Raw genomic sequence first — 14127 nt, forward strand, 5'->3', positions numbered from 1 at the left:
ATCTGTTGTATGTGTTTAAAATGTGACCATGAGGGTTAGTTTGGGGTACATTTCAAAAATGATTTGAGTCCAATCTCCAAAATAATATCATCAATAGAGAGAAAATACTCCACTGCCCATCGCGTTGATATATTTGTGGTGTTTGAAATGTGACCACGAGATCACTTGAGAATGCTATCACTCCTCATCTCTGTTTCTGAGATCCATAGGTCACGCACACACACACACACACACACACACACACACACACACACACACACACACACACACACACACACACACACAGGCACTGCGTGTGTGCGCTCATGCTTCTGTGCGTGTGTCACTGGTTGCCATGGTGAGGGAGCACCTGGGTGAACTAATTAAGAGAGGGGAGAGCAGACACTGATTTTGAACAAAACTAGCTGTCAAACTCCTACCTACAATCATAAAACCATAATTCTAATGGAAAAAATATTTTTATGTTCTGAAAGCTATGGCTCTGACGAACGCAGAGATGTACTTTTTATGTTTGTTGTTTTAAAAAATGTGAGCTTCAGAGCAGGTTAGAAAACTGGTACCATCTGCTTTCTTTGAGAAATTGTCGTCAGAATTAACATGGAGTCTAATGGAGCAGTTGGTTGGAGTTCATGTTGCTTTCAGGCACATGGAGTCAAATGTGTAAGACTGTTGGATTCCATAGTGTTACGGCTGCGACTAGGACAAGTTTATCTACAAAAATATGCCTGAAGAGTGAAAATTGTGGGAATTCTGGCAATTTTAAAATATGTTTTTCACAAGATTTTGAAGCTCCTCTCACTCTAACTATGACATCACGTGCTCTAGGTCTGAACATTCCATCCAATACACACCCATTGTAAAATCTGAAAAAGGCTTAAATTTTCCTGAAACTTAAACTCTGATGTCATGAAATCTGTGCTAGCTATCAAAATGCCCATTTGGCCCAATATAGTCCAGAGTTTTTTTCACGTTTTAAACCTCAAATCATTTTTTTACGTTAAAGTATGACGAGTCAGTCTGGGCCCAAAGTTGAGTGCTTTTAAGCTCTCTCCACGCCCAAAACGCATTCATCTCTATGGGGAAATTTCTCGCCGTTTTTCCCCGTTCCTGTGGAAACCGCTGGGCGAATCTCTTAGAAGAGAAATAGCACTCGATTCCCGACCAGGCCGCACGTTTTGATGTATTTTTTACGCATGTGCTTGCAACGCTGCGGCGGAAGTTACGCGGCAAACTTTTGTATGGAAGAAGGAGAATAAGAAGATTAAGCCCGCAGGATTATATACTTTGTGCTGTTGCTACACAGCCACACAGAATGACTGAAACAGACTCACTCCTACAGACTTCAATGGATCGTGATGTTTTTCAGAATACAACATGCAGCTTTCAGCTTGTTGTAGAATGACCCATCACTTTGTGCTCCCTGACCCGCCGATGCTATGAGCTCATCATGTTAACACGCTGAACCCCCTGCTGATGCTTTTTTTTCTCTCCCTCCCTTTACTGCGGCTCCCACCGCTTCAGCCAGAGCTTGTTGTTTTTAAAAGCAGTGCGGGGGCGAATGTACGTCACTGCAAAATCCCCCTAATACCCCACGGTGGAGGTGGGCTAATAAAAGGGCAAAAGGAGTCGTTTTGAGTGGCGGTTCACTCTGTTGTCGAGGCCTCTGGTGATGAAGAAACTGCAGTTTTGTGTCCATTCAGTGATGCTACTGCAGCGTTTTGGGGCATTTATGTACAACTGAAATGAGATTTGCTTAAACACGACTAAAGGAATAGTTGAGATGGTTGTTGCTTGAATTGCTCCCGATTGAGTCAATTTTATGTTATTTAACATTAATCCAGGTAGACTTGGCATAGTGCAGAAGTCCTAGAAAGCCTGAGCAAGAGGATGGAGAGAGAATGAGGAGAAAGAAAGAAGAAATGAGCCATTGTGTAAAGATTGAGCGTCCCAGGGGAGGAAATACCCAGTTTAGTAAATGTATGTGTGTGTGTGTGTGTGTGTGTGTGTGTGTGTGTGTGTGTGTGTGTGTGTGTGTGTGTGTGTGTGTGTGTGTGTGTGTGTTGCACGCAAACTGAGAATGCAAGTTGAAGCAGTCAAAATTTCCACGTGTGCACATCTATGCACGAAGGTCAGTTCACAGTCATTCATAAACGTTTTTTAACTTGGAGTGAAAACTGGCGTCGCGTGTGTGGGTGCAGCTATTTGGGAGGGACGTTAGTTTTGGCCTGCGGGGCCTCCAGCTTTAACAGTGGGCTACACATCTCACGACGAAGACAAAAAGGCTGTGTGTGTTACATTTTCAGTCAGCCAGCCACCTCCATCCCTGCAACATAACACACTGGCTGATCATTTTTATTCCATTTCCCTGAGAACCACTGTGAACCTCATCCCTATAAATAATGTATCATCTGCATATTGTATGAGGGGAAACGCAATTGATTAATGACTTTATCTTTCAAAACATCACTCAGAAATACATAATTTCATTTTTTTAAAGTTTAAATCATTTCTGAACACAGATGGGCGGTGTAGCTTTTTGGCAAACGAAGTAAAAAAAAAAAAAAAAGAAGTAAAATAATTTCCAGCTGCGGATTAATTCACATTTGGTGCTCCAGGGAGTATTTACAGCTGCAGGATGCTGTATGCCTCTTTTCATGGAATTTGGTGACAATAAGTGAAAAAAAGGATAATATGTATATTTATCTTTTGGAAACTACACCCATCAGACTGCACACACACACACACACACACACACACACACACACACACACACACACACACACACACACACACACACACACACACACACACACATCCTTACTGTACATACAGTAGACGCACACCAAAACCACAAATGGGTGGAGTGGAATATTCTGGTTTGGTCCTCCATTCTGATTGATTCCACATTTGGAAAGAAGCTAAACATCCTCTATGTGGTAGGCAGGGTTTGCTGGCCATGTGGACCAATCATGTATATCTGCTGCTCTTCGATTTAATCTAAATTAACTTAATGATGTTAAACTTTAGACCTTTACGTGTCCACGTAAAATATGAAGATGTCATTTGTGAATCTGTAAAAAGGTTATGTTAAAACAGATACCAAATATTTGGTTTCTCATCATGGCCTAAAAGGGCCCACTTAAAAGATTACGAAGTAAATGTAAATGATGACAAATGTAAAGATGGAATTTATATCTAAAGATGGAACGAACAAAACAGGAACAGAACATTAAGTCTTAATCTAGTGCTTAAACTGGAATATGCAACGTACATATAGTGCATTTTTTTATTTATTATTTATTTTTGTTATATATGTATATCAACACAAACATCTGCTTGAGATTTTCACCTCTAGAGCTCATACATAGATTCCTCCGACCAACCTTTAGTTATTCAGACTTTTCTTTCCCACAATAGAGTGAGTCCTGTGTGTCAAAGGAGACTTGTTATAGAGGTGAGTTTGTCCCTAGTTTCAATTCCATCGGGCATATTTGACAATGAACACACTTAAACTATAGTTTCACATTGTAGGTTGAGCATGTCCTCATGAGAAAAACTTCCTTCGGCAAACCTACTCGGTATGAAAACCTGTAGGTCAGCGGTGTGACTCGCAGCGTCTACAGAGGGAGGCTTTGTGAGCTGTCTGTGGCGATGGGGGAGGTGGGGGGGTGTAGTCCAGGATGGAGGTCGGCCACAGAGCGCCAGTTGTGGAATTCCAGGAATGGAAGTTGAGCTGGAGTTTGGATCCGGAGCAGCAAAAACGACTGCACGGAGGGTGATAGAGCGTCGTCGGGAGGTTACATGGAGGCTGAGGGAGAGAGGGGAGAGGGTCACGTGTGTGTGTGTCTGTGTGTGTGTGTGTGTGTGTGTGTGTGTGTGTGTGTGTGTGTGTGTGTGTGTGTGTGTGTGTGTGTGTGTGTGTGTGTGTGTTGGTGCACACCTAGGCATATTTATCCCATATATAACATACTGAATAGGGAAAACATACACTAGCTGCACGCATGGTCTGATACACAGGAGGATATCATCATCATCATCATCATCATCAGACGTGTTTATGTGTTGTCAAGTCTGGTGTGTGTGTGTGTGTGTGTGTGTGTGTGTGTGTGTGTGTGTGTGTGTGTGTGTGTGTGTGTGTGTGTGTGTGTCGTCTCCAGCTCCGGCCTGCTGAACACTAAAAGCCCTGTAATTAACGTGCCGTTCTCCGCCAGATTCTATATCTGTTATAGAGACGTGGTCTGCCGTTTGCGGCGCAGAGAAGGATCTATATAGAGCGAGCTCGTGTGACTTATATTAACCTTCTTCACGTCGGCTTTTGATGGGCTCAGCGTTAAGTGATTAAGATCAGGAGAATTCACAGAGTACCTCATTTCATACCTTGTTTTGCTTCTACGTGAATGGAAGCTTTTAGTGTCGTAATATGCCACCATTTTTATAGGATGCCGGAGGCGTTGCGGTGCAGCCATAACTCCCAACGGTTCGTTTCCATCTTGGCATGCTGGAATCCATCAAATGTCGAGCTCAACCTCGCCACACTGCACACAGTGTGGGCTGGAGCCAGGGGCGGCCAATCACACACCGCATTAAGTCGAAGAGCGCTTGCGGCGATTGGCTGCGAGAACAGCCATACAGATTGGCCTTTTTTTCTACATCTAGGTACAAAATAGAGCAAATGCAAGTGTTGTCTGACTGGTGATGTTTCCATACTACTTGGTATTTAAGGTGTCAGGTACTTTTATCTGCACAAAACGGTAAATAAGGTCACAGTATTTCCAAAATCACATGTGAAGAATTTCCAGGCTAACTGTGAACATGCAGATATATAAACCTATAACAGAACGTAGTTTTCTCCAAAAGTCCAACTGTGGAACAGTAAAGGCCTTGCTTCTACTTTGATTCAGAGAAGGCTGTGCAGTGGAAACACTGAGCGGCTCTAGTAGGGTGTGGCTCCTTTTTTTTGGACCGAGCTGGATTCGCTTCGACCTGGTCTGGTTCTCCGGGAGTCAACAAACACAGGGGGAGAAGCTGGAGGAGGGACGTGCCAAGCGGCCTCCACCGACTGCGTCCAAGCTGCAGCTAAACACAGTTTCCTCTCGTCACGCTGTAGTTCACACTCGCACTTGGTCATGGAAGGGAGCAGCAGTCGCTTTAGTTAACTCCAGCGTTAATGTGTGGATTTTTACAGTGTATTTAACAGAACCACTATGGACACCAAGCAGCCGGCAGCTTCAGAGTACATCTGACATTTGTGTGTTGGCTGCAAGTCCCTTTCCACTTCGAAAACGTTGTACCTAGTCACATTTATAAGGAAATTGAGTAACGTGCAGGAATTGGGGGAGGAATAAAAAAAAGCTGCATTCTATGATAAATAAAAAAATTAAAATAAATAATAATAAAATAATATATAAATAAATATAATATATAAATAAAAATAGTTGTGTTTGTATATATAATATATATTAAATATAATATGTTTTGTAATATATTTAAAATAATTTCTTTGGGTTTTGGATTGACAAAACAAAATGTTTAAATTTTAAAGGGCGACTGTGGCTCAGTGGATCGGCGGTTCGATCTCCAGCTCCGGCAGTCCATGTCGATGTATCCTTGGGCAAGACACTTAACCCAGAGTTGCTCCCGAAGGCTGTGCCATCGGTGTTTGAATGTTGTATGATTGTTAGTTAGACTTAGAGTCCTGATGGGCAGGTGGCACCTTGCATGGTAGCCCCTGTCATCAGTGTATTAAAGGGTGAATGATAAGTAATGTAAAAGAGCTTTGAGTGGTCGGAAGACTAGAAAAGCGCTATACAAGTACAGTCCATTTAAAGATCTTTGACTTTGAGAAAATGGGATGGACATTTTTTTTTTGATTTTGAAGGTTGCTGTTGTACGATTTATTATTTTACTGATATATAACAATTCAGTGAATTTATATCTATGTATTTATTTGTTACATTTTGTTTTACAAAGTGGGGAAAGTAATGTTTACACATAGAAGGATAATTCTTAAGGCGACTTTAGCCCAAGACTTTTGAGTTTCTGTGATTTTTAATTGGTTAATCCATCTGTCCATTTTTCATTTTTGTACTCATTCTTATTCAGGTCCAGGTCTTGTTAATATAATAGATTACATATTTAGGAATTTTTATATACTTAAGCTATAAAAATGTGGCAGAATTCAAAAAAAAGTCTATGCCATATTGTCTATGATGGTTTTCCATCAACCTTTATCCGCTGATCGTGAATTAAAGTATTTAATGGCATTCTATGTGCTACAGGTGGCTGAGTAAGATACCAAACAATGTTAACATGATCTAATTTCCACTTAGGAAACACTGTCTCTGTTTGTGTTATAACCATTCACTTCAAAGTAAATGACTTCCTTCAATTATCTTCAGTTCTTCGTCCTATTCTTAGCTACATCACATTCTCTGGTGTGTCATCCCAATTGACCCCCCACAGGGATCTACTCTAATCTACTTTATAATCTACTCTAATTTGTACTTGCATATGTGCACATGGAGCAAAAGTATTCCAGCCATAGTGGTTGCAGAGTTGTTTCGCGGAGAATTTCCATTAACATTCCTGCATATTTTGCCTCCATAAAGCCGCTGAGGTTTGAGAGTCTCTCCTGGTGCTGATTCCGCCACTTTGAGCGGAGGAATTTCAGAAGACTGCTGCTCATGAAGTCGTCTCTCTACTCGATTCGCTTGGGGCTTTTCCTCCCACGCACGTGCGCGTTCATCCATGTGTGTGTGGGTGACCTTTAAGTGTTGCTGCAGTTTTAACACACTTCTACCAGGTTACACATGCTCGGCTCTGATCTCAGCACACAAAGAGCTGGTTGTGCCTTTACAGATGTGTCACCTCGTCATTATTATAAAGCTGGTTAAAGGTGCTGTATGCAGCACTTCTGCAGAAATTTGAAAAACTACAAAGTAGAGGCGTTGTAAACAAATGGGACTTATTGTCAAAAAGAAATGGCAGCTCCTCCTAGGCAATGGAGTCTGCGCTGCATTCTATGCTGAGAATGCTGAGAATGCTGAGTACGCGTCTGCAAAATCTGGCGTTCCTACTGCATCCGTTGCCGCCGTTAGACGCGACAGTGACTTCGTTGGATGCAAGGATGTTCCAGCTTCTTTCAGCTTCTTGTCTCCGCCTCTTTGTAGCCAGGGGGCGGGCTCTAGTGCCGCTGAAAAAAAAGCACTTCCTTAAGTTCCATTGTGTAAATAAAGTAAAAGAAAAAGACCTCTCTTTGCTTGCATTGCAAACTAACTAAGTTTCCGACAGTGAAAACGGCATCCCAAAATATGAGGTCGCATTGGAAACTCGCTTGCAATGCATCCTGGTACGTGTAGGCGCTGCCAGCAGGGCTCAGCAGGCAGAAAACCCAGCTTTCTCTGTCGATATAGCCCGCACTGAGTTGAATTTATTGCTTCAATAGACTTCATTTATAATAAACACCGATTAGACATCCACATAAAAAGGTGGCAAATTTTCCCTTTAAAGCATAATTGATGGCATGCAATTGCTGCCATGTTACTAAAGATACAATAGTTGAGATTTTGAATTGGACAACACAAAAATGACTTGAGCATAAGAAGAAATAAACCAAGTGAGTTTGTCAAAAATATCAGTGGATTGTGCTACAAATTAAAGCAATTATTAAATAGAGATTTCGTATGAGGAGGAACTTGTTGATAAATGCCTAATACGTAAACCCAAATTTAAGATACATCTGTTAACTTTGAGTATCCTTATCGAGATTCTAAACATTCTTTTGAGCCTACACATGCCCAAAGTCCAGCTGCAAAGCATCTGTTATTCTTCAGCATAGCGGCGTTTCTCTGTCTTTATCTGGTGCTGTTGTGTCTGGCTCAGGGACGGGAGTGGAGTTGATATTTCAGGAGAAGTAAGATATAAGGAGAATGAAAATAAGGTTAGATTAATCTAAATAAAATATTGTGTTCCTTGTTTCCCAGATTCAACAACTGGAGACGCAGGTGATCGATTCTGAAAAACGGGCGTTCACCGCTAACCAGCAGGTGAGAATCCAAAACTAAGATGTCTTCACTTTCAGTATGTGTCTGTCTGTTACGTGTATATGTATGGCGTGTACCTATGATTCCAGGTGCAGTGGATGGAGGAGAAGCTGAAAGCCCCGGACAGTCAGTCGGGAGACTCGGAGGTGCGTCTGTTCCGGCGGTGCCAGGAGATGCAGGCCCTGGTGCAGGAGAAGGAGGACGTCATCGCCCAGCTGGAGCAGCAGCTGGAGGAGCAGGTAAAAGCACAGGCACATGAGGAATTTCATCAAAACTACAGATTTTTTTCCAAGGTGCAAAAGCATGTAGAGGGATATATCAACAGTCGGTCTTCAACACAGATACTGTCACACTATGTCCTCTTTTACCAGAAACAGATCCGAGTTCAGGACGCCAAAACAGTGGAGGAGAAAGCAGCTAAGATCAAGGAATGGGTGATGCTGAAGTTGTCAGAGGTAAACTTAAATTATGGCATTAGATTTCAAGTTTAACAAACGTATTTAAATATATGGAAATGTGGCAAAATGTATCTGTGCGGTAATTAGATAAATCCCTGGGTTCAAGAAGGGGCTCTTATTTTGAAACATCTTTCTTCTTCAGTTTGAGGTGGAGAACGCAGCGTTGAGAGAATCCAACAAGCAGCAGGAAGCTCAGATTGGGGAGCTGCAGAAACAAGTGCAGTGTGAGTTTCAAATCTGGTTGTTATGTCCAAAATTGGCTTGATATTATAATTATGATAATAATGTTGAGTTTTTCTTCCGCAGCCGTCGAGCAGAAGTGGGGCGGTGGGCGAGGCGTCCTGTGCAGACCAGGCGAGGCCCAGCGACTCAGCAGCCTGACGTTCGGCTGCTTCCAGGTGAGGGGGAAGAGCCCCCAGGTGCTCACCGGACCAGCACCCTGCCAGAGGACCCTCAGCACCCAGGAGGAGACGGAGGGCAGAGACGCAACCGGTACGTTCAATTCAATTTATTTTGTATAGCCCAAAATCGTAAAATCACAAATTTGCCTCAGAGTGCTTTACAATCTGTACACATACGACATCCTCTGTCCCGGAACCCTCACATCGGTACAAGAAAAACTCTCCCAAAAAAAAAACCTTTAACAGGGAGAAAAAAAGAAAGAGACCTATGGGAGAGCGACAGAGGAGGGATCCTTCTACCAGGATGGACAGAAACAGAAGTCATGTGTCCAGAATGAACAACATAACAGAGTTACAACACATTCAATGTATATGACAAAAAATATTCATATAATAAGAGTAGCAAGCAGAATAATTAGGGAGAAAATTACAACTGCTAATAATAACAGCAGCAGTGGATATAAAATAATAATAATAAAATTGAAGTATTATTGGTATCAGTAAAAGTAATATATATAAGTAAGATATATGACTTGTTATTATTACAATGATAGGAGCAGTGGGTGTCAGTAGGACCACGACAGGATGCACGGCCACGGTCCAGATGTAACAATTATTCATGGAAAACCTGCGAGGCGAGAAAGCACAAATACTCTGGGAAAAACGTAAAGTTAGTTATGTGCATAAAAGGGACATGAATTCATAAAGAAGTAGAGAGAGAAGATGAGAGAGGAGCTCAGTGTATCCTAGGTAGTCTCCCGGCAGGACCAAGGCAAACCTGAGCCAGCCCTAACTATAAACCTGAGCCAGCCCTAACTATAAACCTGAGCCAGCCCTAACTATAAACCTGAGCCAGCCCTAAATATAAGCGTTATCAAAAAGGAAAGTCTTAAGACTGCTCAGTCACCATAGATTCACAGCTTTGGATACGGAAACGGAAAATTCTGGCTGAAACAGGATGCTGGAAAGTGACTCAGAAGACCTTTTTAGCCATTAGGTCAGATCTATGGTTTCACACTTACTGTGCCTCACTTAGAAAAAATGTAGAGTACAGAAGCCCTGAGAGTCAAATGAGAAAGAAATAATTCTGGGGATTCCTTTTCTAAGTCTGACATTAATTGTATTCTCTCCTGTCTCTATGACTTAAATCAGGTGGAAAACTGAATGAACTGCTTCTTGTAAATGTAGTGTATTGGGGCAAAGATGTAGCAGAGACACTAAAGCTTTGATTTAGTCCTTAATGTGAACAAAACTCTGCTTGTAGAAGTTTGCTGCACAAACTCAATTGAAAACCAATGTATAATCTATGTATTTTGTGTTGTTTATCACTGAAAATTACCCAAATGAAACAGAGATCCTTAATATTTAATGTCATGTTTGCCTTGACAGAGAAGGGCAGCAAGCAGACAGCCTCCTCAGGGACAAACGGTGAAGTCAAGAGACCGGACCAGACTGGAATTCTGGAGGACGACAGTGCATCTGAAAGCCTGGATGAGAGCACACGCGGACCCGAGTCCCGTGGCGTCTCCTCCGTGCTCTCCAGCGCTGCGTCAGATGGAGAAGGAGGAGGGGGAGGAGGTGGTGGTGGTCTGGAGTTCAGCCGCCCCGGCAGTGAGACCTACCTGACTGCTTCCGACGACAGCAGCTCTCTGTTTGACGACGACATGCAGCGTGCTGAGAGGCCCGGCTTCGGCCTGCTGGATGGAACGCTGGGAGGGTGTAAGGAGGAGGAGGCGCGAAGGGCCAAGCTGGAGGACCGCACCTCCGAGGAGCTCAACAAACGTTTCCAATCCCAGCGACTGGACTCCTCGTCCTCGTCGGGTGAAGCCAACACCCCCAGCCCCATCCTCACGACGGCCCTCACTCCTAAACGACCCAACCCTCCCCAGGACCCGAGGGACAACCCGGCCTCCCCCAAACAGCCCCGGCTACGGACCCCGGCGGGCTTCGGGTCAACAAATGCGGCTCTGGCCAAGAGGCACCTAAGCCAACCCCCGATCAGCACCGAGGCCGAGCACGGGCGGACGCGCAACGCCCTCAGCATGCTGCGCCCGCTCCGACCACAGGAAACGGATCTCGACCAGGAGCAGCAGGTTGGCATGGAGACGGGAAGGGACACGCCTCCTCAAGGCTCACGAGCTGGGCCTACGTTTCCAGCCTTGAAGACCTCACCTGGTCCACAGGAACCTGGTCCAGAGATCAGCTGTGACAGCTCAGTTCCCCCTACACCCCCGTTACACAGGCTGCCCTCCTGGGTAATCTATCTAAACTTAAACCATCATGAAACTCTCCACTGAAATGCATGCCAATCTAATTCTTAGCAACATGTTTAACCCTATTACATAATTTAATCACTGTGAAATGGTTACTTTTTGCTGCTCAAGTGCACATTAAAGGGATAGTTGGGATGTTTGGAAGTGGGGTTGTATGGGGCACGTACCCATTGTAATACCTGTAGTAGTAATTTGTATCCATCTTTGCTCTTCTCCCAAGACGCCAGATTCCATTAAAAAAATCTGTGATTTGACTTGCAGGACGCAGGGTTTTACTGGTCTACCGCTGCCTGAATCGGTTAGTTCATTTGTGTCATTGTGTGACTTTGGTTAGCTCGGATTCACCAAAGTTACACGACAACACAAAATAAACTAACCGATCGAGGCGACGGGAGACCAGCAACTCCTGTGGTCTGCGAGGTAGAATTAGGGATTCTTTCAATGGAGTCTGGTGTTCCCCCATTTGGAACATAGACTGTATAGATGTCTCATGGCAAGGTAAAACGGTGGAAATAATTTAAACCTTTTATACACTTAAACTGATATTGATAGTTTTTTTTAATTGGGCCCTTTTTTTAGGTGCTAAAACACAGTTTGCTGCTGCCACCACCTTCAGCAGTACATTACTTTGCTCCGACGCTAGGACTCTCTCTTTCCCCAAACTGGGGCCTGCAAACAGTCATCTACTGCGGGCAATACACTGACTTTGGATCAGTTAAGATAAAATAAGAAAGAGATCATCTAAAAACCTCTCCCAATCCCACTTCAAAACACCCGAACTATGCCTTTAACAAAAATCCAGATTATCCAGCCCATAAGTGGTGAGTGTAATATAGAAAACATTGTCTTGACATAACATTGCAACATCACAAAAATACATTTCAGATGCAGGTAATGATTTCCTTTCAGAGGATATTTTCTTTCTCAACAAAAATGATTGGTTGAAGCTTTTTATTCCGACAGGAGAGTCGCATCTATGCTGTGGCTAAATCGGGGATCCGGCTGTCTGAGACGTCCTGCACGGACCCTGCTAGCAAAGGTGAGACGGGGAAAGGTAGAGGAGGTAATTCACCAACAGTACTGACTAACCAAACTGTGATCTGTATGTTGCAGACCCCTCCCTCCAGTCCTCCTATCCCGCCTTCGTGATGTACACGTCCCTGGTCTATAAGAACATGACTGCTCCGGTCTACACCACTCTGAAGGGGGTGAGTGTGGCTTAAACGTCCCTGTGAGTTGGCTGTAGTTTTTGTGTTGACCACAATCTCTCTCTGGTCTCACAGAAAGCCACCCTGCTGAGCAGCAGCCCGTTCTCGGACGAGTCGTCCAGCTCCGAGGAGTCGTCCAGCTCAGGGGAGGAGGACGGATCCCTATCCAGCTCCCGCACCTCCTCCAGCTCCCGCAAGGACGGCAGCCCGGGCAGCCCGGGCTCCCTTAAGAGAGGTACGGCACGTCACTGGATGTTTCCCCCATACATGCAATGAGACTGAACGAAGTCTGTACTCTGTCGTCAACTTTGCTTTGCCTCCTCCTCCAGCTGTGTCCATGTCTTCAATGACATCAGAGAGCGACTACGCCATCCCTCCGGATGCCTACTCCACCGACACAGAGTGCTCAGAACCGGAGCAGAAGCTCCCAAAGACCTGCTCCTCGGCCAGTGACAACGGAAGGAGCGTGAGTCAGCGTGTTTGTTTCTGTGGACGTCTCTGGGTGCTGATCTTTGGGAGACCAGTCTGTTGATCATCTCACCAAGGCAACAACCTCCAGTTCTGAAAAGTAAAGCCAATGGGCTTTGAATTTGTATTCTCTCTAATGACCATCAGGGGGCGACTCCTCTGGTTGCGAAAAGAAAAAAGAAAAGAAGTTGTATAGAAGTCTATGAGAAAATGACCCTACTTCTCACTTGATTTATTACCTCAGTAAACATCGTAAACATGAGTTTATGTTCAAGTCTTCTTCAATACAGCATGATATTCATTTAAGATAAAATAAGATAAGATAATCCTTTATTAGTTAGGCAGCAGAGAATTTACAGGATTACAGAAGCATAGAGTATAGTGCAAACAAGAGACATAAGTAAAAAACAAGATCAAAACAAGTATTATAAATAAGTAAATAAGTAATAAAACAGTAAAGAATATTAAATAAGTAAAAAAAGTAAAAAATCCACAATAACTAAAATATATATACAGACAGAATAATTATTGTATTGTACAGTGTATTTATATAGCACATTTATTTTGTGTCGTGTGGTCTACTGGGAGCAGAGCTGGTTGTGCAGCCTGACAGAGGCAGGAATGAAGGACCTGCAGTACTTCTCCTTCACACACCGGGGGTGGAGCAGCCGGTGCTGAAGGAGCTGCACAGAGCTGCCAGGGTGTCCTGCATGGGGTGGGAGGTGTTGTTCATCAGGGATGATAGCTTAGCCATCATCCTCCTGTTTCCCACCACTTCCACCATATCTAGTGGACACCCCAGCACACTGCTGGCCTTCCTGACAAGTTTGTTCAGTCTCTTCCAATGGGTGACGTCACCATGACTACGTCAACTTCTTATATACAGTTAATGGTCTCAACCGGGGCACACCAAAATAACTCATGTAGATTATGAGCTTCTGAATGAGAAAACAAAATCAATTCAGAGTGCAATAACACGGCAATAGTTCCACCAGATTCATCCGTCAAAGCTTTATTTTGTTAGCTAGATTAGAAATGAAAAGAAACATTTTTTTTGTTTTTAAACGGAAAAAATGAAATTGTCATTGTAATAATTTTGACTTTAAAAAAGCCAACAAAAAACAGTGGCTTTCAAATTTCCTTCCTCATTTTGATTGACTTATCTTTATTCACAATCTTATTTATGCTTGGTATTGTTTTTTCACATATCACAGAAGTACATAAACTATATTTTAGCCATAAAAAATAGTATGATGTCCTTGATCTGTTCAAGATTA

The 14127-nt window shown here is 43.4% G+C and overlaps 1 protein-coding gene across 1 annotated transcript in view; it reads left to right on the forward strand.

Moving 5' to 3' along the window:
- The window catches only part of plekhh2 (pleckstrin homology domain containing, family H (with MyTH4 domain) member 2), a 32524-nt gene that overhangs the window by 6176 nt on the left and 12221 nt on the right, over positions 1–14127 (forward strand). The window contains exons 3-12 of the mRNA XM_054600066.1: positions 7983–8045; positions 8132–8281; positions 8414–8497; positions 8643–8724; positions 8807–8992; positions 10291–11156; positions 12138–12213; positions 12288–12382; positions 12458–12617; positions 12712–12848. Of these exons, the coding sequence (XP_054456041.1) occupies positions 7983–8045; positions 8132–8281; positions 8414–8497; positions 8643–8724; positions 8807–8992; positions 10291–11156; positions 12138–12213; positions 12288–12382; positions 12458–12617; positions 12712–12848 (1899 nt within the window). The remainder of the gene's footprint in view (positions 1–7982; positions 8046–8131; positions 8282–8413; positions 8498–8642; positions 8725–8806; positions 8993–10290; positions 11157–12137; positions 12214–12287; positions 12383–12457; positions 12618–12711; positions 12849–14127) is intronic.

The sequence above is a fragment of the Anoplopoma fimbria genome, chromosome 6 (assembly GCF_027596085.1).
Source record: "Anoplopoma fimbria isolate UVic2021 breed Golden Eagle Sablefish chromosome 6, Afim_UVic_2022, whole genome shotgun sequence".
Taxonomy (NCBI): Eukaryota; Metazoa; Chordata; class Actinopteri; order Perciformes; family Anoplopomatidae; genus Anoplopoma; species Anoplopoma fimbria.